General features: G+C 39.7%; 1 protein-coding gene across 4 annotated transcripts in view; it reads left to right on the plus strand.

Moving 5' to 3' along the window:
• Positions 1-731: 731 nt before the first annotated feature.
• UBE2D3 (ubiquitin conjugating enzyme E2 D3) overlaps positions 732-22,145 on the plus strand; it is a 50,912-nt gene continuing 29,498 nt past the window's right edge. Inside the window, exons 1-2 of one of the 4 annotated variants that reach the window (XM_036762471.1) lie at positions 732-1,402; positions 2,091-2,257. In XM_036762471.1, coding sequence (XP_036618366.1) covers positions 2,234-2,257 — 24 coding nt within the window. In that variant the 5' untranslated portion in view covers positions 732-1,402; positions 2,091-2,233. Of the gene's footprint in view, positions 1,460-2,090; positions 2,258-22,145 lie in introns of all 4 variants that reach the window. The other 3 variants (XM_036762470.1, XM_036762469.1, XM_036762472.1) reach the window with 3 other exon arrangements.

Consider the following 22,145-nt stretch of genomic DNA (forward strand, 5'->3'; position numbering starts at 1 on the left):
CAACTTGCCCATCAGCCTCAAAGTTCCTTTGACATTCAAAAGCTGTAAAAGATTGGGGCTGCCTATCTGTCTCTCTAAGTTACACCTCGGAACAAAATGACCTCCCCCTGCTTTGGGTGGGATGGAAACACTGAGCCAAGACCACCAGGAAATGATTCCCTAACTCAACCTATATCATACTTTACCATCAGCATTACTATTTTGGTCAACACTTCTAGGTTACTTTGCTGGGTTTCGCTCTCTCCAAAATCAGTCCATTTAAATGGAAAAACGAGGAACAGCCTGTTCCAGGGCGTCGAACCCTACTTTTAACCCTGGCCCGGGTCCTAGTCGACATTCAGGAGGCCTACTTTGAGGTGATCCGGGGATCCCGGGGCAATGGACCCGAGCTCCTCCACGGGGATCCTTAAGGGATCTTTTAATTGGGCGCACCTCGCTCCCGAATCCTCAACATAACCCGAGACTCCGCGGCGTTGCCCTCCCGAACTGTCAAAGGCAGCACCCTTGGTCTGGGTCCACGCGAAGAAGCCGCCGTCTAATTGCGCAACGTCCTATCACGCCCCAGCCCCTCCCTCTGGCCCGCTCTGATTGGACGCATGGGAGGAGGGCTCAACATCACGCAGAGATGGGCACGAGCCCCGGGGAATTCCATTTCCTCCCTAGGCCGTCCGCGTAATCCTTCCGGCTAGATCCCGGCTCGGGGTTCATCCTGGTTACCCCACTAAACTCTCGCGATACTTAGAGTACGGGGCGGTGGGGGGGTGGAGAAAGAACCAAGGGTATCCATCACGAAAACGACCCCTAACCTCTCCCCGCCCCATAAATGCCAAGCCTCCAGGACTGCCAGCCAGCAACAGGATTCTCGCGAGATTCGGTTTTCCCCTACCAAACGAGAAAGGGCGTGGGGACCCTGCCTCTGCGGCCTTTACCACCTCCCCCCCATGGTCTCCTTCCGGTTCTCGACGCTTCTCTCTGCCTAAGTTTCCCCGCCTCCGGCTTGCTCTCCTCCCACCTCAGCTCATGACCCGCCTCCGGCCCCCGCCCTCTCTGCCCAGCCTCCGATCCGTTTAGTAAGGATTCCGCCTTTTGGCCTAGAAGAAGGGAGAGCATCCCTAACTGTGGTCCCCAGTCTAGGAGGAGTAGGAAGTGAACCATTCCCCTCCGCCCTTCTCGTTCTCGTCCTCCTCCAGCCCTCGCGACGGCGGCGTTGGCGGACTGATACGCGGCGGCGGTGAAGGGGCCCGGCGGGGGAGGGGCGGAGCGTGGCAGCTGGCAGTAGTTCCGTCAGAGCGGACATCTTGTGGCTGTGTCGTGCGCGTGAGCCCCGTAGGGCCGGGGAGGCACCAGCTGCCGCGCGGGGAGGAGGCCGAGGCCGCAGCTTGAGGGAGGCCCCGGCCCCTCTGTACGCGTGGGTGTGAATGACTAGGGGAAGGGGAGGCTGGCCGACTTGGGCTGGCCGGTAAGCGGGGAGGTCGGGTGGCTTTGAGCGGCCAGCCAGTTGGGTGGGGTGGGGAGACAAGGGGAGGGGAGGACGGGGCAGCCGGGCCCGTTCGCGCGGGAGGCTGGGGGGCGGGGGCGGGGGGCGCTGCGCGCGCCGGGGCCCGGGGCGGTGCGGGCGCGTAGTGCTGGTGGTGGCGGTGATGGAGGTAGCGGCGGGGCGGGAGCGCGCGTGCACGCGCCTGGAAGGTGGGGAGTGCGGCGGTGCCCGGGACGGCACGGATAGTCACGGCCCTAGCCCCTTCGGATCCTACTCGAACCCCCAGGCTACTCGCCGTCCCCCGCCACTTCTCCTGGGAGCGGAGACAAGCGGGTCTAGGCTCCCCGCGGCCGTCCGGCTGTCCCCTCCCCCCCTCGCCTCCCTGGGCTCCGGTGACGCCGGCGCGGCGCGGCCTAGGCCCCGGAGCCGATCCCGACCCCGCACCCAGCCCTCTCTCGGCCCCAGGGAGTCGGACTCGTGGCCTCCCCTGGCGACGCTGCCCTCGGGGCTGGAGGACGGCTTCGCGGCCTCCCCCGGACCCCGAACCGAGACGGTTTGGGGGGGAACATCCCTGGGCCCGGGCGAGTGCTGATCTGGTCCGTTTTTGCACAAGGCGCCTGTGTCGGGCGGAGCCGGTGTGAGAAGAGAGATCCCCTCCCCCCAACCCCTCCCCGCCGCCCAGGATAATCAGAGTTTTTGGCCGGATCCTTCTGCCCACCGAGAGAGTGCGGAGTCAGGCGGAAAGAAGCACACACCATGGCGCTGAAACGGATTAATAAGGTAAATAACAGACGCCGTGGGAGGGTGGGGGCCATGTTGGAGACGGGCCCGGGGAACCCGGGTTCTTAGGGGTCGTCTAGAACCCCCCCCCCGGGCAGGGAGCCCTTTCCCGACCGGGGATCCTTAATCGGAAGTGGGGCCGGAGCGGCTGATTTTCCAGGGGATCCCCCTCCCCCCACTTTGAGCAGCCCGGGAAGCGCCGCACAGAGAGCTGTGTCGCAGCGTGAAAGCCGGGCTAGGGCCCTCAGGGGGCCGAGAGATGCGCCTGTGTGACCTTGGGGGGCGCCCGACTGCTCCAGACCCCGATTGTGCCCCTGTAACCGAGGCTCCCCCCACCATGGGCGTGAGGTTGTTGGGATATGGTGTCCAGTGAGTCACCGCGATCTTCTTCGGGCCCCAGGAAGGGTGGCCTTGTGTACTCCCCGCCGGGGGGATTCACCAGATCCTGGCTCTTGGGAGACCCTGACACAATGTGGTCGATTCGCCAAGCCGGTGGTCCGAGCCCGAGCTGGGGTGGGGGCGCAGCTTCCCCCAACCCCATTTTTCCAGGAGAGAGTGGTTTTGCCCATTGATGCGGGAGTGATAGTAAATTACTGATATAAGTTTCTGAGAATCTCAGGTTTTCCATAATGGAAGGGATGGAGGAAGCCTCAGTTGGGGTGGTTGGGCGTTTTTTCTTGCTCTAACTTCTGTCCCGCATTTTAAGATGGCGGCGATTTTGCCTAGTTCTCTCTTATCTATCTCTTTGGGCTCTAATGTGACAGACCTGCACGCAATGATGATTTCTTTAACATTGCCTTGGTCAGAGGGGGCTGCAAAGTTAGGCCACAGGCTCAGAAATTTAATATGGCCAAGGGAAATGACCAATCGTAGTTTTCTAAGTCTATGCCTCTTTGCTCTATTATTCAGGGTTTGGCTCTTACACCATCCAGGCGGGTGGAGTATTTACAACAAACTTGAAAGAAAAAAAAAAAGGCTGGTCATGAACTCGGCCTTCCCAGAAATTAGGAATGAAAGGAAGTTACAGTGAAGAATTTTGATCTAATAATTACTTTAAATAAAGTTTTGTTTGGGGAGCTATCTGAAACCAAAAACTTAAAAGTGGTTTGAACTAAATCTGTATCATATGTCCATTTAATAAGTCGGAGTTTTTGTATTTTAAAAATCTTAGTTGGATGTGCTGTCAGTATTTTGACATTGCTTTGCTTAGCAAGGTGCAAATTTTTAAAAACTTGGAGGGGATATGGATTAGTAAATTAACATTCCTTTAGTGCAAGGAGACTACTTGTCTCTCACACTAAAGTCTTGATTTTTGCTTTTAGGTCTTGACCTTGCTACTTAGTAGCTCTCTGAACTTAAGTCAAATTACTTAACCTTAGTTTTCTCATTTTGTAAAATGAGAGTGCGTTGATCTAGATGATTTCTAAGTTAACTTGGAGCTTTAACAATCTGTAAATCTTAGAAGATTCTTCTAATTACTGGTCTAAAGATCCTCGAAGTTGAAAATCAGCAGAACTTCATCAAACAAGTAGGACTCAGGTGGTTGACTAAGGGAAAGAATTGATTCAAAGTTCAGCCCAAACCCTACCTTCTACTTGAAAGCTTTCTTGATTTCCCTGATCTTATTGCTATTACCTGGTATTTATTTTACATTTTGTTTTTATGTATGTACGTGTTTCCCCCAATGGAAGGTAAGGTGGGAATTAGGGTAAGAGTGTTTGACTTTAGTACATATTTCCTTAGCAAATGTGGCACAGAGGAAATAAATGCATGTTGATTAGTTTACAATTTGCTGAATATTCACTAAATCTAGAGTTTCACATAGAGTTCTGTTCATATGAAATTGAACATAGAATTTATGAATTCACATGTTCAGGTATCAAAACTCATGGCCGAAGTGAAACTCAAACCACATTAAAATGTAATTGGGAAATGTTTAATAAAAAAAATTTAAAAGGCAGTGCAGCATAGATAATGTTAATTTGCTTTTTTCTAAGTCAGCATGTGGTTGGTAGGGATCTATTTCTATTTCAGTTTGGCACCACTGATCTAGTCCAATCCCTTCATTTTACAGGAATGTCCCAGAGAGGTGAACTAACTTACCCAAAGTCATGCAAGTAGTAAGTGGCAGAGCTAGGATGTGAACTCAAGTTCTCTGGCTCCAAATAAAATACTCTTAATACATTTTGAAGTGTAGTTTCGTAAATTTTTTGCTGGTGACACCAAGCTTCTGTGATGCAAGTATATTGTTTCTCATTTGAAAAGATTTTATTTTAGTGTAATCCTTTTTGTTATTGTTCAGTCATTTTTTCAGTCTTGTCCAGCTCTTTGTGACCCCTTTTGGGATTTTCTTGGCAAAGATACTGGAGTGGTTTGCCATTTTCTTCTTCAGCTCCTTTTACAGACAAGGAAACCAAGGCAAACAGGGTTAAGTGACTTGCCCAGGGTCACACATCTAGTGTCTGAGGCCAGCTTGAAACTCAAGAAGATGAGTCCTCCTTACTCCAGGCCCTACACTCTATCTACTATGCCACCTTGTTGTAAAAAGAAAATTAAAAAGTAAGAAGGGAGCAATCCACTGTACTTTTCCTTTATTCTTTATTTTCTTTTTTCAATTATACCTTTTGTTTTTACAAAAACCTTATTTTGTGTGTGTATATATTTCCATCCCCAATTCAGTCCAGTGAATCCTGCCTTATATAACAAAGGCAGTTCTAAAATCTTAAGATAGACAAGTTTACAAGTATGAACAATTTTATTTAACTTGGGAAATTTTTAGCATATCTTACTGTGTGAAAGAACTGATGTTAGTAATAGTAATAGCTTTGTTGAGTTCAAGCATGATGTAGTGAAAAAAGGGGACTTTAAAAAAGGGGGTTTAGAGGTAGAACCTTCTGGGTTCAACATCTGGCTTTGCCACTTAGCTTTACCTGTTTGACCTTAGCCAAGTAACTTAACTTCTCTTGACCTATTTGCTTATCTGTAAAATGAAGGAACTGATAAGGTTCCTTACATACAGCTTTTCTGTCACTGATGCTATAAACCTCTTTGGAACAAACTCCAAAGGAATATTTAAAGAATATATAGTCATTTTACAGGTCAGAAGGCATATTAAGTGACTTGCCCAGGGTGACACAGCTAGTCATTAGCTGAGGTGGAACTGAGAATATAGGTTTTCTCAATCCAGTGCTACATACAGTCAAACATCATGTTGCCTTTGCCTGGTAGTTTTTCATAGGCTTCTACTTTAAAATACAGTTAATATATATATACATATACATACACATATATATATACACACACATATATACATATATATATATACATATACATATATATATACATATACATATATATATACATATATATATATATACATATATATATATATAATGTTTACTTTAATGACATTTGACCTGTTGGGGAAATTCAATTTTAAATGAGTTCTTTCAGAGTCAACGACAAGTATTTATTGATTGCCTGATGTATGCCAGACCTTGTGCTTAAGTGTTTTTTGGCTGTACTATCCAGATTTAATTTTCCGTAAGTAACAGGATTCCAAATACATACCAATATTCTCCAGTGCCTTAGTTTTTTTAATACAGATCATTGTGATATTTTTAACTGAATGGTTCATAATTCAGTAGTAAGCTAGAAAGCCAGTCTCAAAGCCAGGGAGACCTGGGTTCTAGTTCCTTTTCTGACAAATACTTTGCTGTGTCAAATCACTTAACCTTGTAGTGCTTCAGGCAACTAGCTCCTCGCTCCATTCCATCCTTAGCTATCAAATTGATCTTCCCAAAGCAAAGGTCCCCCTGAATTCCATAAACCCTAATGCCTCCCCATTACCTTTGGATCAAATAGAAGGGAAGGGGAAAGAAATAAGCATTTATTTAGTACCTGATATTTGCTAAATACAGTGCTAAGCACTTTGATCTTCAAAACTACTAGGAGGTGTTATCCCCATTTTACCTGGAAACAGAGGCAAAGAAAGCTAAAGTTTCTAATCGTCCCAGGGTAACACAGCTAATAAGTGTATGAGCCTGGATTTGAACTTAGGTCTTCTTGACTCCAGGCTGAAGGCTCAATCCACTAGGCCTCCCCCCTCCTCTTTTCTCTGTTTGCCATTCTTTTTATCTCTAGTGCACATAGTAGGTACTGTTGACTGGGACTATAATTGCTACATCTTAAAGTCTTGTATATGAGTTATTAGAAGCAGCCATGGCATAGTTCATAGCATACCTCAGAGCCCTTAAGAATTGGTTTCAAGTGCCTCACTAACATAGTGGTTGTGATTCTTGGCAAGTCACTTAACTTCTCAGTGCTCTATGCTCTGGAAACAAAGTTTATAAGTTACAAAAAAGTGCCTACCTGCCTTGGTCAAAGGAATTGACTCAAACTGGTCTTGTTCTGTCACCATTCCCTCCCTCCCTCCCTCCCCATAATAATGCCCTATTAAAGAGGTAAAAATTGCTCAGTTTCTTTATTTAGGAAAAAAATCCATTTTGCTGAATTTTATGCATTTAGATTTTAAACATTTAAGCATGAAATTGTTTGTTTTTAGGAGGATTTTGCTAAGTGAATCTCACTGTGAGTTTGGGCTCTCTTTGCCCCTCAGTTTCTATAGCTGTTAGATGAGAGGGTTGTACTAAATTATTTGTGTGGTCCTCTTTACTTTAAATACTAGCTTTCTAAGAATAATTGATAGGATTATTAAATACAATTTTAAGCCTTTACTTTGTTAATGTTAAAGTTTGTATGCTACAGCTAAGCTGTGCCTTCACTCAAAATGTCCTTGGGTAGCTATGGTTTCTACCTGAAATACACTTGATTGGGGGAGGGAATAATTTCTTTTTGTTTGAAAGCTGTCAACAAGGTCGGCCCTAGTTGAAATTGAAGGTGAATTTGATTTTAGATCAGTGCCATTCTGGTATCACTGAAAACAGTACTGGGCTTAGAGTCATAGACCACATAATTTAGAGCTGGAAGAAGAGACCTTAGAGAGCTAGTACAATCCCCTTATTTTAACTGAGGGGTGAAGTGACTTGTCATCTCAAAGTCACACAGGTAGCAGAACCTGGATATAAGCCCAGATAGGCTGACTCCAAAGCTAACCTGCTTTTTTTTTTTTTTACTCAATGCTTCTGATGATTTGCAGCCCTGTTCCTTATTATTGCCTCTGTGACCTTGAAGCTGTACTAGCCTATGATTCTCCAGCTTCCTCTTCCCTTGAAGGCAGCATTTCCCCCCGGGTTTGTTACCCTGTCCCATAGTTATCTTAAGCATGAGAAAGAAATAACCTGCTGTCCAACCTTCATGTCTTACCAAACCTGGGAAAGATCTGATACCAGCCATTCTTTAACCAAAACTCATTTATGCTATTATAGTGCTTTTACAAAGAAAGCCCAATTCATTTGAACTTTTAGTTAATGTCTCCTAAATTCAAACATAGTGTAGTGAGATGTATCAAAGATAATCTCTGCCCTTCTGAGAATTTATAAATCTAGTAGGAGCATATACAGTATCTTTTACTGGCCCTCCACTCCCAACCCCCCACCCAGGCTTTTGCCCAGGTCTGCCTATTTCACCTTTTCAGCTGCTCTCTAAACCTTCTCTCCTCTGACACTTACCAAGCTGGTGCAGGCCCTTATCATCTCCTACCTTAATTATTGCAATAGCTGTTGGGTGGTGGTTGGAGTTAGGTCGGCCTCATGTCCTCCCACTCCAATGCATTCTCTATTCAGCCCTTAAAGTGATTTTTCTAACACACATCTGATTATGTCACCACCACCCCACTTCCCCCAATAAACTCCAGTGGCTTCTTAACTCCAGGAGAAAATACAGAATGCCAGAATTCTCTGTTTGATGTTCAAAGCCTTTCATAACCTAGTATAGAGTTCCAGTCCTTGTTCCTGTTGTGCGGGGTGGGGGGCAAAAAAGAAAAGTATTCTAACACCTTACTCTTTGATCCAATGACGATGGCTTCCTGCTCTTGGTTCTGGGCATTCTCTGTAGCTGTCCCTGTGCCTAGAATGCTCTCCCTCCTCTCTGACCTCTCTGGCCTCTTTTAAGTCCCAACTAAAATCATACCTTCCTAACTGTTTGTAATTCCAATTTTTTCCCTCATTTTTTCCTATTTATCCTGTCTATAGCTTGCTTTGTATATATTAGTTTTCATGTTGTCTCTTGCCCCTTCTCGTATTCCAGCCTAACCCCAGTGTGCTTACCTTGGCACATAGTAGGCACTTAAATGTTTATTGAATTGAATGTTACAATGCAGAATAGACTATAATCTCATAAGAGACATTAAGTGAAGAGATAATGAATTCAAGAGGAAAAAATTGTTTACATCTGAGATAGAATCAAGTATTTAATTTAATACATGGAGAATAGCGTTTAAACTGGGCTTTGAAGGAATGATAAATAAGATGTCCATATAATTAGAAAGGGTACAGGTCATTCATTCCAGACCACATTAGCTAAAACATAGGGGTGGGAGAAGAATGTATGTGGGGTTACTCTGTGATAAAAAGTCTGAAATTGGTTGGAGTATCTGCAAGTGACTAATGCCTAATCTAAAGTAGTGTTGTAGGCAATTAAAGAGCCAAAGTTATTTACATTATAAGTATTTTCTGTTAAGTGGAAATGACTACTGTTAAAGGAATTGCCGACATCATGGAATGGTGGAGGGGCCAGGGGCCAGTTCTTAGTCTAGGCTCAAGGCCAACCCTGAGGGAAATCTATTTTAGTGTTACCATGAAGTTGGGAATGTGTACCAAGCATCTTCTATTTTTCAAACCCTCTTCTAACAGCTCTGGAACTGACACTACTCATAGATAAATTGGTTGGATAGATTGGATAGATACAGAATGGCGTTTCTTAAATTTCCAAATGGTTGTTCTTATTTTCCTTTAGTGGATTTGCAGTTTTGATAGATTCTTCACCTTCATCCCACCCTCGCCCATATATGTTTTAAGTTATGAGTTAAATAAGCTTGTTATCTATGACTTCAACTACTGTTGTATTTAAAATAAAATTGTTACAACATGGCTTATTCTTTGACTTCATTAAAGTGTTCACATAAATTTGTTTTTTGATAACCCTGTCAAGTATAATTTCTTTAACCTTCAGATGAATACAGAATTTTTCTTTTCCTTTTTCAGTAATCTTGATGGAAGTTCAACTTTTTTCCATCTCTCATTTTCTTGTCCTCTACTCCAAATCTACCTTTGATGATTTGCCTTTTGTTTAATCATTTTTGACTCCAGTTGTACCTATGCTTTTTCAAAAAAAAAAAACCACATAAACCACTTCATTTATTTAAATTAAGCAGTTTGGATTTTGGGTGGTTTCCTTGAAATGGAAATGGTAAACTGAAGTTTTTGAGTTTAACCTTGGCTTTCAGATTGTTTAGAGTTCATAAATCCTATTTCCTATTTATACTTTGGTTTTCTATATTTGAAAGTTGAGAGCTAGTAGAACTATAAAAGAAATTAAATCAGATGCCTAAATATAAAGTGTTTCGGATATCCTTTTTGAGGTCAGTTTACTGAGCTGCCATTTCATCCTTGAAACCTGAGTAATCCCTATCTTATAGCCACAATTCTTACTTGACTATCTTTCCAGTTTGATTATGGTCGCTTAAATTTTATTTTAGTTTGAAATTCCCTTGTGGAAAGTTTGCATGTTAATATTGAATGAAATACTGTATGAAAACAGTTTTTATAAACTTAAATTTAGGATTGACAACCTTTTATATCCTTCTATGATGTCTCATAGCTTTAGTGGGAAAAGTTAATAGATTTAAAATCCATTTAATTCTCATTTTCTTTAGACTACATAGATTTATTCTTTGGAATTACTTTATGTAATAGGAATAAAGTTTTTGTCTAAATAGACAATGGACATTGTTACTGTTTACTATAATAATAGCATTTGTGTGGCTTGGTATAGTTTAAAGAGCTTTCTTGACAACAGCCCAGGAAAGCTAGTTGCAAGTATTATCTTCATTTTTAGTTGAAATGGAGGAGTTAGATGAAGTGACTTGTCCAAGGTCATAAAGCTTTTCAGTGGCAGAGTTGAAATTTGAACATGAGTCAAGTGGGGTTTTTTTTCCTATAATGGCAACTATATATATCATGGTAGCTTTGTGCCTTTAAAAACATCATAGGGATACTTTAGTATTTTTTGAAGTTGTATTGGTAATATAATTCATTTCTCATTAACCTGTATTCCTTGCAAACTTCCTTTTAACAAAGATTATGAGTAAAACCTACCAACAAAACCACAGTCTCTAACAGCATATGCAACATTGTTCCCCTATAGTTATCTCTAGAGAGGAAGTACTGTGTTTCCTCTGTTCTCCTGGCTGAAGATTTGTAATTGTGGCTAATCTGGGTACCCTGATATCTTTTCTAGCATTCATATCTGTAATTTTGAGCTCAGCTTTTTAAACAAAATTGAAAAAACAAAAATATATGAAATAATTGCATGTTTCTAAATATGTCAGTATGGCAGCACTATAGGGAGGAAAATTTCTTATCACTAGGTATCAAACTGTTTATACTTCTCTGAGACTTAGTTTCTTTATCTGTAGAAAAGGTGCTTATTCTACCTGCTTCATGGTGCTTTTTAGAGAAAAACAGCTTCTTAAATTGACATACTTTTACTAATCATACAGTTAATTCTCAATGCTGTGTTTTGGGTCCTATCACAGTATCTGTGTACTTAGCACACCTACTTTTTAATTTTATTCGCTATTTAGTCTTATTGTTGTAAAAAGAAAAAAGACGTTTTGTGAGGTGTCTTCTAAAAGGTTAACTGGAATAATGAAAATGGCAAACCTTAAAGAATTGTTACACATACTTTCACATATGTTTCTTAGACTGTGCTTAGAATGTGTTGCAAACATGAACTTTATAATTACTAAATATTTGTTCCATTCCCACACCACTGATCTTTTGGGTTTGAGCAAAATAAACATGTTTTTCTCTAGTTTGATCCACTATTTCCACTATATTGATTGAAAATTTAATCTTCTAAATTTACAGATTTTCATTAACAAAAGAAAACAATATCATAATATCACTAGTGAGTTTTAAGGTCGAATATCAATAATACACATTTTTAATGAATGGCTTTTATTATTTATCTTTTACTTCTTAAATCGTCTCATTGCCCATCCTCCAAAATGTACCTGTGGCCAAGAATGCATTGCATTCATTGTAATAACCCTTTGTTTGCTCCGTGATTTCTCTTTTGGCATCTAATTTCTTCAACTCTACCATTTATTCTATTATCTCATATATTGTACTTTGTAAAAAGCCATCTTCAGAAGTTGTAAGTTAACCCTACCAAATCCAATCTCTCCTTAAAGATCTCTCTTCATCTTTTATACCAGGAGTTCTTAACCTGGAGTCTAAAGACTTGGCTGATAACTGTACTTCTATGCAATTGATTTCCTTTGTAATCCTACGTATTTTATTTTACACTTGTAAAAATTTACTCTGAGGAGTTGAAGGTTATACCAGACTGCCAAAAAAAAAAGCCAAAAGGTCCTGTGATACAACAAAGGTTAAGAACTTAAAAATTTTTTTCTTTGGATTGTATTTAGAGTATTTTATTGATCCTTCTGGGTTTTGTGTTACTGTCACTTTCCATTCTTCCTCCACTTCTCCGAGTAACCAAAGCAATGATTTTTCTGGAGGAAACTGAGATTTAAAGTAAGCGTCTTGCCCCTCCTAGTACATAGAGATCTGTAATTCCAGCTCAGGTCCCTCTATCTCTAAATGTAGCACTTGTTCCATTCATCAACAAGTGGCATTGCCAAGCTTTTGTTTTCTGCATTGTTAGTACATTATTAATTTAAGTGGGATTTGTGATTTTTCACAGTTCTGCAGGTAGAGATTGCAATGCAGCTCTCCTCTCTTGAACTTTCTTAACTGTGGCCAATTTCCTTTTATAAATTCTCCAATTTGCAGATGGCTCTAGACTCTTTTTCCTGCTTTAACCACATGATGGACCTGACTCCTGGTTTTTAGTAATTATTCATAATTGTTTTGTTAAACATGTGTACAGCTACTAATTAATTTTTAAGTCATTTTAACATAGTAAAGATTAAAAGCTTAGATTGATTCATTCCTAGGTTTTCTAGAAACTTAAGATATGTGAGACCAGTAACAATCTACATAGATGATTTTAAAGGGAAGATTTTGTTTGTAAAAGTTAGCTTCCCTTACCATCCATCATACCTAATTGCAAAGAAGAACATACTTGTTTTGGGTGTTTCACCTATAATTATAATTACACAGGAAGTTTCTGTTTGTCTTCTTAGTGTTAGGAAGTGAGAGAGAAATATAGTTCCAACTTGTGAGTCTTGAAGATAAAAGTTTTCAAGCTTAAGAATTAAAAAAAAATCATTACTAACTTTGTTTTAACGCCAGTGTATAATGACCATAGAGTAAATATAAACCCTAATGCTTAACAAATTTCTCATGTTTTGAAGTACTGCTTTAGTAATTAATGCTTCAAACTAGAGTTTAAAGTGGGAATTAGTAAAACTTTTCAGAACCGAATTGTATCACTTCAAATTATTGTAGAGCTATATAATTTCTGTTAAGGACTTTATCTTTCCCTTCTCTTCAAAGATTTAATTATGACTCTTCCACAAAAGTATTTCTGCAGTGGAAGCAGGGATTGTTTATCTGTCTTGTCACCCAGTATCCTCTAATTTTAATGTAATATTTAGATATTTCATAAGACTCGAATTGTTAAATACTAAACCTTGTTAATCTTGCTCATCACTTTAGTTTAAAGTGATTTTTCTTTTTTGTATTACTATGTAGCATTTGGCATCTAGGTGGCATAGTAGATAGAATGCCAGACATGGAGTCACGAAGCCAACATTCAAATCCTGCCTCAGACACATCTCTGTGATTTTGGGCAAGTCACTTAGCTTTTCTATGCTTCGATTTCCTAGTCTGTAAAATGGGGGGAGGTATGGATGATCTGTGGCCATAATTTTTTAGCTAGTTATTTAGGTGCAATCTTAAGTGTGTGAAGCTATTTAATTCTGTTTAATTTTGCATTTATCTGCCCTAATTTAAATTGTGTGAACTCTTTGAGAGAGGTGTGGGACCTTATCTTATTCATTCTTATACTGTCCTGTCTCTTCCTCACTGATATCTAGGTTTTAGTGTTACATACTTAGGAGTATTTTTCCTGTAATATTTTCTGTCATTGTCTTGAGGCATTGGGAACTCAGAGCTGGCCTTGGAGCTAGGAAGCCTGGAGTTCAAGTCTGCACGATAGGCAATTCACTAACTCTTTAAGCTCTAGTCAACTCTCTTAAGACTCCCTTATATAGAAAGTACCAGCTGTTAAAGAGTCTCTCCTTATCTGTTAGTTCCCTAAATCAATGAAATCACCAGTCCAGTCTATCTCTATTTTATGCCATTACTATATGTCATTGTAAGTTTTAAAATTGCAACATTTTATAGAATCTCAGCCTTGGAAGGGTCCTTTGAGGATTTTCAAAAGTTCAACCAGTAGCTGAATACATCCCCTAGTTTGGTTGGTTTTGTTTTTTTAAAATAAGTTTTGCCCTCTGCACCGTTTTTCTCTCTTGTAGAGACTAGTTTGTTTCCCTTGGTCAGTAAAAAAAAGAGCAGACTGGAACTTGAGTCCATTAAAACTAGTATCACTTTAAAATATAGTTTTAAAATAGGAGCAAATGTATAACTTATATCTGTCTGCTTATTGTCTCAGGGAGGGGAAGAGGGAGGGAGGGAAGGTGGGACTGAATTTGGAACTCAAAATTTTAAATAAAAATGTTTTAGAAACTGAAGAGTTTAATTTGCCACATGAATTTTTCTCCCTCATCCTCACCCTGTGAGTCTACATCCTTTGGCTAATTTAATGTTATGTTTCTCCTCCATTCCCTTTCTTTTTACAACCTGGGCTGGCCAATAGAAAATGAAGTACTCTAGCAGAAGTATCAAACCTGCTACCTGGCAGGCAAAATTCCAGAGGAGGGTCTGAACCAGATTAAATTATTATTGAGATATATTAAACAAAAGTGAAAATATAGTGCAACATAGATGATGTTAATATGTGGGTTTTTTTAAATCAATATGTAGCTTACAGGGATTTGTTTCTATTTGAATTTGACAGCAGTGATTTAGAAGAAGGCGAACACACTGGAGATGCAGTTTGACTGGGAATTAACTGGCCTATCTAGGGATCAAATCAGTTGCACTAACAGTCTGACCAGTACGGGGTTACTAACTAGTTGTAGTTTTGAAATATTAGGATCTGGTTAAATTTGACTTACTTCAGAACAGTGAAGTCCTTAGAAAAAGAGGTGCTATCTAGGTGGGCTTAGTGGCCTGGGGTTCTCCAGAAACCATTTTTGATATTTGTCTGAAAATTGGCTTTATCCATTTATGCCTGACCTCTAATACTTCTTGCCTCTGAAGTTGTCTCTGTTAAAACCATTAAATCATTGGCGTTAACAAAAATTTAACTGCAGACAATTAATTTTTCTGAAATTGGTTGTCTTGGATTTTTATAATGCTCATTTAGGAGATACTTAAATGTCTTTTCTTTCCTAATCTTGTGGATGATGTTTCCTTATTTACAAAATAATGATTTGGGTTTTTTTTTTTTTTTCCAAACCTTAAACCGACCTTTAAACAATTTCAGAGCTTTCTTCTCCTCCTGTCTCCTACTCTTCACCCACCCTCCCCAAGTACATTTTGTACATGATCACTTCTCCCAGCACCTGGAACCTGACCGCTGACTGTTAACGTGCTCACCTCACTGGATGAAGGGAGAATAGCAAAGAAGGAAAAAAAAATCACAAAAAATAAAAATTATTCTTTTAAGTGACGCAAGTGAAGCAAGTTTTCCATTGACATTTTATACTTAATTCAAAATTCTCCGCATCTAAAATTTTCTTTTCCATTTTGATTTATAATTGTTGGTGGCCCTTTGCCATACCCTGATTATAAATATGAATCTCTTTTTCTATGAACATCTTCTCCACCTTCTTTTTACCTTTTTCACTTTGTTTAGTTTTCCCTACTGTTGCTACTGATAGACAAAACAAGACACATAGTCCTTCATCATCTTGATGGTCCGCAGAAGTAAAAAAAAAAAATGCTGGTTTTGGTAGATAGGAACAGTATTAGAGAGATGATAATAAAAAAGAAGGAAAAGGCTGAATCTGTAATAGAAGTGTGAAGATTTGCCACAGTATGCTTTTATTTATTTTTTTGTATTGTGATTTTTTTTTAGAACTTTTTATTTTTTAGTGTTGCTCTTTGGATTTAAGATGCCCCTTCAACAATGGAAATTTGTGTAGGGCTAATTTTAAATTTGGATCCAGCATGTAGTAGTAAAATAGATTGAGAGCTGGCTTTGTAAGTCAGAAAGATCTGGGTTCGTGGCCTCTATATGCCACATGCTGCCTATGTAATCCTAGGCAGTCATCATTTAGTGTCTCTGTGCTGCTGACAATTCTCCAAGAGCATAAGTTTCAGAGAAGAAGAAACTACCTATGTTTTTTTTAGATTTATTTATTTTTATTTATTTGTTTGTTTGTTTTTGCTTTTTGGCAGGGCAATTGGGGTTAAGTAACTTGCCCAAGGTCACACAGCTAGTAGTACATGTGTCAAGGGTCTGAGGCTGGATTTGAACTTAGGTCCTCCTGATTCCAGGGCCGGTGCTCTACTCACTGTGCCACCTAGCTGCCCCAAGAAACTCCTTACGTTAATGAGTGTATTTTTTTAAATGATGTAAGTAACATGCTTATAAAAAGACTTTTAAAAATTAAATTTTATTTTTGAATGAAGAACAGTTTGAGCTTGTGCATTTGAGCGTGCTTTCTCTCTCTCTTCTTCTCCCCCGCGTGGCACCCCCCCACTATCCATTGAGGAAGCAAGAAAACAAAGCCTCTGGTACAAACATGTATGGTCAAGCAAAACTTTTTCATGTTGACCTTGTCTAAAAAAATATATATATATGTCTTGAGAGACTTTCCTGAAAGGGGGAGAGAAGATAAGGGTGAGTTCAGTAGCTTAATTAACTTGCACCTACCTTTCCTTAAGGGAATAATGTTAATTAAAGGGTCCCTTATGGGACCATTTTTATAAATCACTTAAAGAAAATTTCATTTTTTTCTTTAAGTAGATTATTGTTTTCACATTAATCTTTATTCTTTATTGCTGTAGAAATTAAAATATTTGTTTGACCTCAAAGAAGAGAGGACAAACTTTTATCTCTCTTTGCAAAGATGGGGGCCTGCACATTTTCTTTTTTTTTTTCCCCAGAATCTTTTTTTTTTTTTAATTTAATATATTTAGTTTTCAGCATTGATTTTCACAAGAGTTTGAATTACAAATTTTCTTCCCATTTCTACCCTTCCCCACACTCCAAGATGGCATATATTCTGGTTGCCCTGTTCCCCAGTCAGCCTTCCCTTCTGTCACCCCACTCCCCTCCCACCCCCTTTTCCCTTCCTTTCTTGTAGGGCAAGATAAATTTCTCCACCCCATTGCCTGTGTATCTTATTTTCTAGTTGCATGCAAAAACTTTTTTTTGTTTTTGAACATCTATTTTTTAAAAATTTTGAGTTCCAAATTCTCTCCCCTCTTCCCTTTCCACCCACCCTCCCTAAGAAGTCAAGCAATTCAACATGGGCCACATGCATATCATTATGTATAACCCTTCCACAATACTCATGTTGTGAAAGACTAACTATATTTTGCTTCTTCCTAACCTGTCCTCCTTTGTTGAATTTTCTCCCTTGACCCTGTCCCTTTTCGAAAGTGTTTGTTTTTGATTACCTCCACCCCCATCTGCCCTCCCTTCTATCAACCCCCCTTTTTATCTTCCTCCTCCTCCTTTCCTGTGGGGTAAAATACCCAATTGAGTATGTATGGTATTCCTTCTTCAGGTCAAATCTGATGAGGGCAAGATTCACTCATTCCCCCTCACCTGCCATCTTCTCTTCCTACAGAACTGCTTTTTCTTGCCACTTTTATGTGAGATAATTTACCACATTCTGTCTCTCCCTATCTCCCTCTCTCAATATATTCCTCTCTCATACCTTATTCATCTTCAACTCACCCTGTGCCCGCTCTCTCTATATATATACACATACATATATACATACATACACATTCACATATACATATATATCATAAACATGTATATACATATATACGTGTATATATATACACACATATACGTGTGTATGTGTGTGTATATATATATATACACACACATATATATGTATACACGCACACACACATTCCTTTCAGCTACCCTAATACTGAGGTCCCATGAATCATACACATCATCTTTCCATGTAGGAATGTAAACAAAACAGTTCAACTTTAGTAAGTCCCTTGCAATTTCTTTTTCTTGTTCTTTTTCTTGATTACCTTTTCATGCTTCTCTTGATTCTTGTGTTTGAAAGTCAGATTTTCTATTCAGCTCTGGTCTTTTCACTGAGAAAGCTTGAAAGTCCTCTATTTTATTGAAACTCCCTATTTTGCCTTGGAGCATGGTACTCAGTTTTGCTGGGTAGGTGATTCTTGGTTTCAATCCTAGCTCCATTGACCTCTGGAATATCGTATTCCAAGCCCTTCCATCTCTTAATGTAGAAGCTGCTAGATCTTGGGTTATTCTGATTGTGTTTCCACAATACTCAAATTGTTTGTTTCTGGCTGCTTGCAGTATTTTCTCCTTGACCTGGAAACTCTGGAATTTGGCTACAATATTCCTAGGAGATTTCTTTTTGGGATCTATTTGAGGAGGCAATCGATGGATTCTTTCAATTTCTATTTTGCCCTGTGGCTCTAGAATATCAGGGTAGTTCTCCTTGATAGTTACTTGAAAGATGATATCTAGGCTCTTTTTTGGATCATGGCTTTCAGGTAGTCCAATAATTTTTAAATTATCTGTCCTGGATCTATTTTCCAGGTCAGTGGTTTTTCCAATGAGATGTTTCACATTGTCTTCCATTTTTTTCATTCCTTTGGTTCTGTTTTATATTATCTTGATTTCTCATAAAGTCACTAGCTTCCACTTGCTCCAATCTAATTTTTAAGGTGGTATTTTCTACAGTGGTCTTTTGAACCTCGTTTTCCATTTGGATAATTCTGCCTTTCAAGGCATTCTTCTCCTCATTGGCTTTTTGGAGCTCTTTTGCTCCATTTGAGCTCCATGGAGCTCATTGCCATTTGAGTTAGTCTATTTTTTAAGGTGTTGTTTTCTTTAGTATATTTTTCAGTATTTTTTTGGGTCTCCTTTATCAAGTCATTGACTTGTTTTTCATGGTTTTCTCGCATCCTTCTCATTTCTCTTCCCAATTTTTCCTCTACTTCTCTAACTTGCTTTTCCAAATCCTTTTTGAGCTCTTCCATGGCCTGGGACCAGTTCATATTTTTCTTGGAGGCTTTTGTTGTGGGCTCTTTGACTTTGTTAACTTCTTCTGTCTGTATGTTTTGGTCTTCTTTGTCACCAAAGAAAGATTCCAAAGTCTGAGACTGAATCTGGGTGTGTTTTCTCTGCCTGGCCATATTCCCAGCCAACTAATTTGACCCTTGAGTTTTTCAGCGGGGTATGACTGCTTGTAGAGTTAAGAGAACTATGTTCCAAGTTTGGGGGGATGCGCCAGCCCTGCCACACCAGCACTCCTCCTTCCCCAAGAACCCCCAACCTGGACTAGACTTAGATCTTCAGCAGGCTGTTCACTCCTGCTCTGATCCGCCACCTAATTCCTCCCACCAGGTGGGCCTGGGGCCAGAAGCAACTGTAGCTGCCCCGGGGGCGGTGGCTGAACCTTCTACTCCAGCAGCTTTTCCCACTAACCTTCTCCGTTGTCTTTGGTGTTTGTGCGTTGAGAAGTCTGGCAACTGCTGCAGCTCACTGATTCAGAGCGCTAGGGCACACTCTGCCCTGCTCCTGGTCTGGTTGGTCTGTGCTGCCCACGCTGGGCTCTGCTCCGCTCTACTTCTAGCTCCCAGCTCCAGGCGGGATAGACCTCACCCAGAGACCATCCAGGCTGTTCTGGGCTGGAGCCCTGCTTCCCTCTGCTATTTTGCGGGTTCTGCAGTTCTAGAATTGGTTCAGAGCCATTTTTTATAGGTTTTTGGAGGGACTCGGCGGGGAGCTCACGCTAGTCCCTGCTTTCCAGCCACCATGTTGGCTCCCACACATTTTCTATATACTGCCAGACTCAGTAACTTAGTTTTGTTGCACTTCAAAAAAAATCGTTTTGTTAAAAGAGATAGCTTTCTAAAGAGAGAAGGGAGGGAAATGTGAAAATAAAAGTGATAATGAACGCTAAACATCAATAAAACATTTTAGTTTTCTCTTTTGTTTTTACATCATCTCTTGTTCCCCACAGAATCTGCCCTTCTAACCCAAAACATCATATAAGTCTAATGCAATATATTGCTATATACCATGATGTCTTTGTAAAGAAGGGGCGGGGGTAATAGGCTTCATTTTTAGCTGTTACATATGTAACTGTTTAAAATGGTGTGACAGGTTAACTATATAGGTTCTTCAGAAAATTGAATTATTTTAAAATTTTTTTCAGTAGTACCAATTATAGACATAAATCACCTCATTAGGAGGCAATGTAAATGTGATTTATGTTTGGAGCAGAATATGGGGTTGTGTTTTTGTTTTTTTTTTTTGAGAGTTACTTATTTTCGTATTAGATGGTTTCATCTAGACTGACATGAGAATGTTAAATAGTTGCCTTTGATCTTGAATTTTACAAGTGTTTGGTTGACTTGTAACCTTGTCACAGGGTATATTTATATTGGCAATTATATAACTTGAAGTTATCCACACTCTGTGATAAGTTTTTAGTGTATCTTAAATGATTAAAGATGTTCCATATTTTTTAAACCCTAAAACTTTTTAAAAATCATTGAAATTTTTTTCTTACATCTATTCTAACAATTTATATACTAGAGAAGGTGGACCATAGGTCATAATTAAGGTGATGTGAAGGCTAAACTTAAGCATTTTATTTCTATCTTTTATTTTTACATCATCTGATTTCCCACTGAGTCCGTCTCCAGAAACCCTTCCACCAGGAGAATTGATTTGAGACCTAGAGATCCTAGTCCTAGGCCTCTTAAACTTTTTCTGCTTATGACCCTTTTTTCATTTATCAGCAGCAGTTCATTGCATAGTCTGAGAGCATGCACAGTGCAAAGCACCCATGCTTTGTGTTCAGAAGCAAGTTAGAGATGGGCACACAACACAGGGAAGTGCTGCCAGAAACACCTCAGACTCATTACATGTTTGATTTTGACTTAATTTTTGGTCGTTGTGTTTCAGAAACCTTTTACTGTTGCCAAGTTTTTGTTACCCCAAGGTTACACAGTGAAAAGCTTTTAAAAATCAAGTCGGTTGTGAAGAAAGTTATCATTTGCTTCTTACCAAGACTTTAAAAATAATGTTTAGTACTTTAGCATTGTTACCATAGTCTTCCAAGTTGAAGAATGAAGCTTTTTTTGGTAGCTTATGCCATTAGAGGGAGAGATTGGTTGCTGTGTCTCTGTCGTTGCACTATTTTGCTTTAACCCAAAGTTCTAAATTAGAACTTGCATTTTTTGTTTGCACATCTGAAGTTTGGGACAGAATGTTTGTATAACGTAAGTTAGTGGTATATAATCCAGTGACTTTGTATCAGTCTTGTGGCAATAAATAGGATTTAGGGAATTCCTGTGAAGTTGATAGTCTTAAGTTATCTAGCTACAATAATTGTGTTAAATGTTGAGCTTTTCATTTTTCTAGTGAACTTTCTTCATTGGCTTGAAGCTCCTGTAGAAAATAACTTTATTACTGAAGTAACTTTGTTTGAAATTGGATACATCTAGAATGGCCCTTTTAAAAATGTCTCCTCTTTGTTGTATTACTGGTGGTACATGACTTTTTGTCTTAATTTCAATATCCCTTTCCACCTTTTTTTTTTTAAATTGACAAATCACTTAATGTAGACAATTTTCATAAAGCTATTTGTTGAATAAATGACTCTCCCCTCCCCAGCCCCTCCAATTTAGCATTTTTAAAAAGCGATCTCATCATTACTGGCTGCATTGGTTGCCTTTGCAATCATCTATCCATACTTCTTCATTATGTGCAGCTCATGTCCATGTCCTATAAATCAATGTACTACAGGGACTTCTAGTCTTCTTGAGATTATAAGGATACCAGTAGAACACAGGCTCTCCATTAGTTGTCCCTAACTTTTGCTACATGACTAGCTCACTTTTTATGATTCTACATTTCTCTTACATTACACCTCTGCACTGTTCTTCATTTCGTAGTGTGTTGCAACCAACTCATGCCTTCTGTAGCTAACCTACAAATTTGGATTTTTATGGATAGCATTATCAAAAGCATATTGGTATTTTAAATGATGGGTCTTCTTTCAGGGAGAAGTTTGGTTATTAAAAGCACTACATAACATACCAAAGACAATCATGCATGGTAAACTTACACATCTACCCAATAGGTTGTTAAGCCAACTGTGTATATCAGAGTCTGGCTATATAATGTTGGTTATACTTTTGTGAATATTTAGGCTCCATTCATTTGGGTGATTATGGATCTAATTTGGTAGGCTACATTGTTTTTAGGGCTTAATGGAATTAGTACAGTGCCACCTATACTCAAGAACATAAGAAGGATATGATAAGATAACCTCACTTCACTCCTTGGCCAAGGTAGGAGATCTAGAGGTCATGTGGAAGACTGCATATTTCAGCCTTTGTGACCTGTTGGTGGGTTTTGCTAATTTTTCATCTTTTTAAATCTTTGTTATACTGGATTAGCTGTCTGCAAGGGGATTGGGAAA

The sequence above is a fragment of the Trichosurus vulpecula genome, chromosome 6 (genome assembly GCF_011100635.1).
Source record: "Trichosurus vulpecula isolate mTriVul1 chromosome 6, mTriVul1.pri, whole genome shotgun sequence".
In the NCBI taxonomy this organism is placed as follows: domain Eukaryota; kingdom Metazoa; phylum Chordata; class Mammalia; order Diprotodontia; family Phalangeridae; genus Trichosurus; species Trichosurus vulpecula.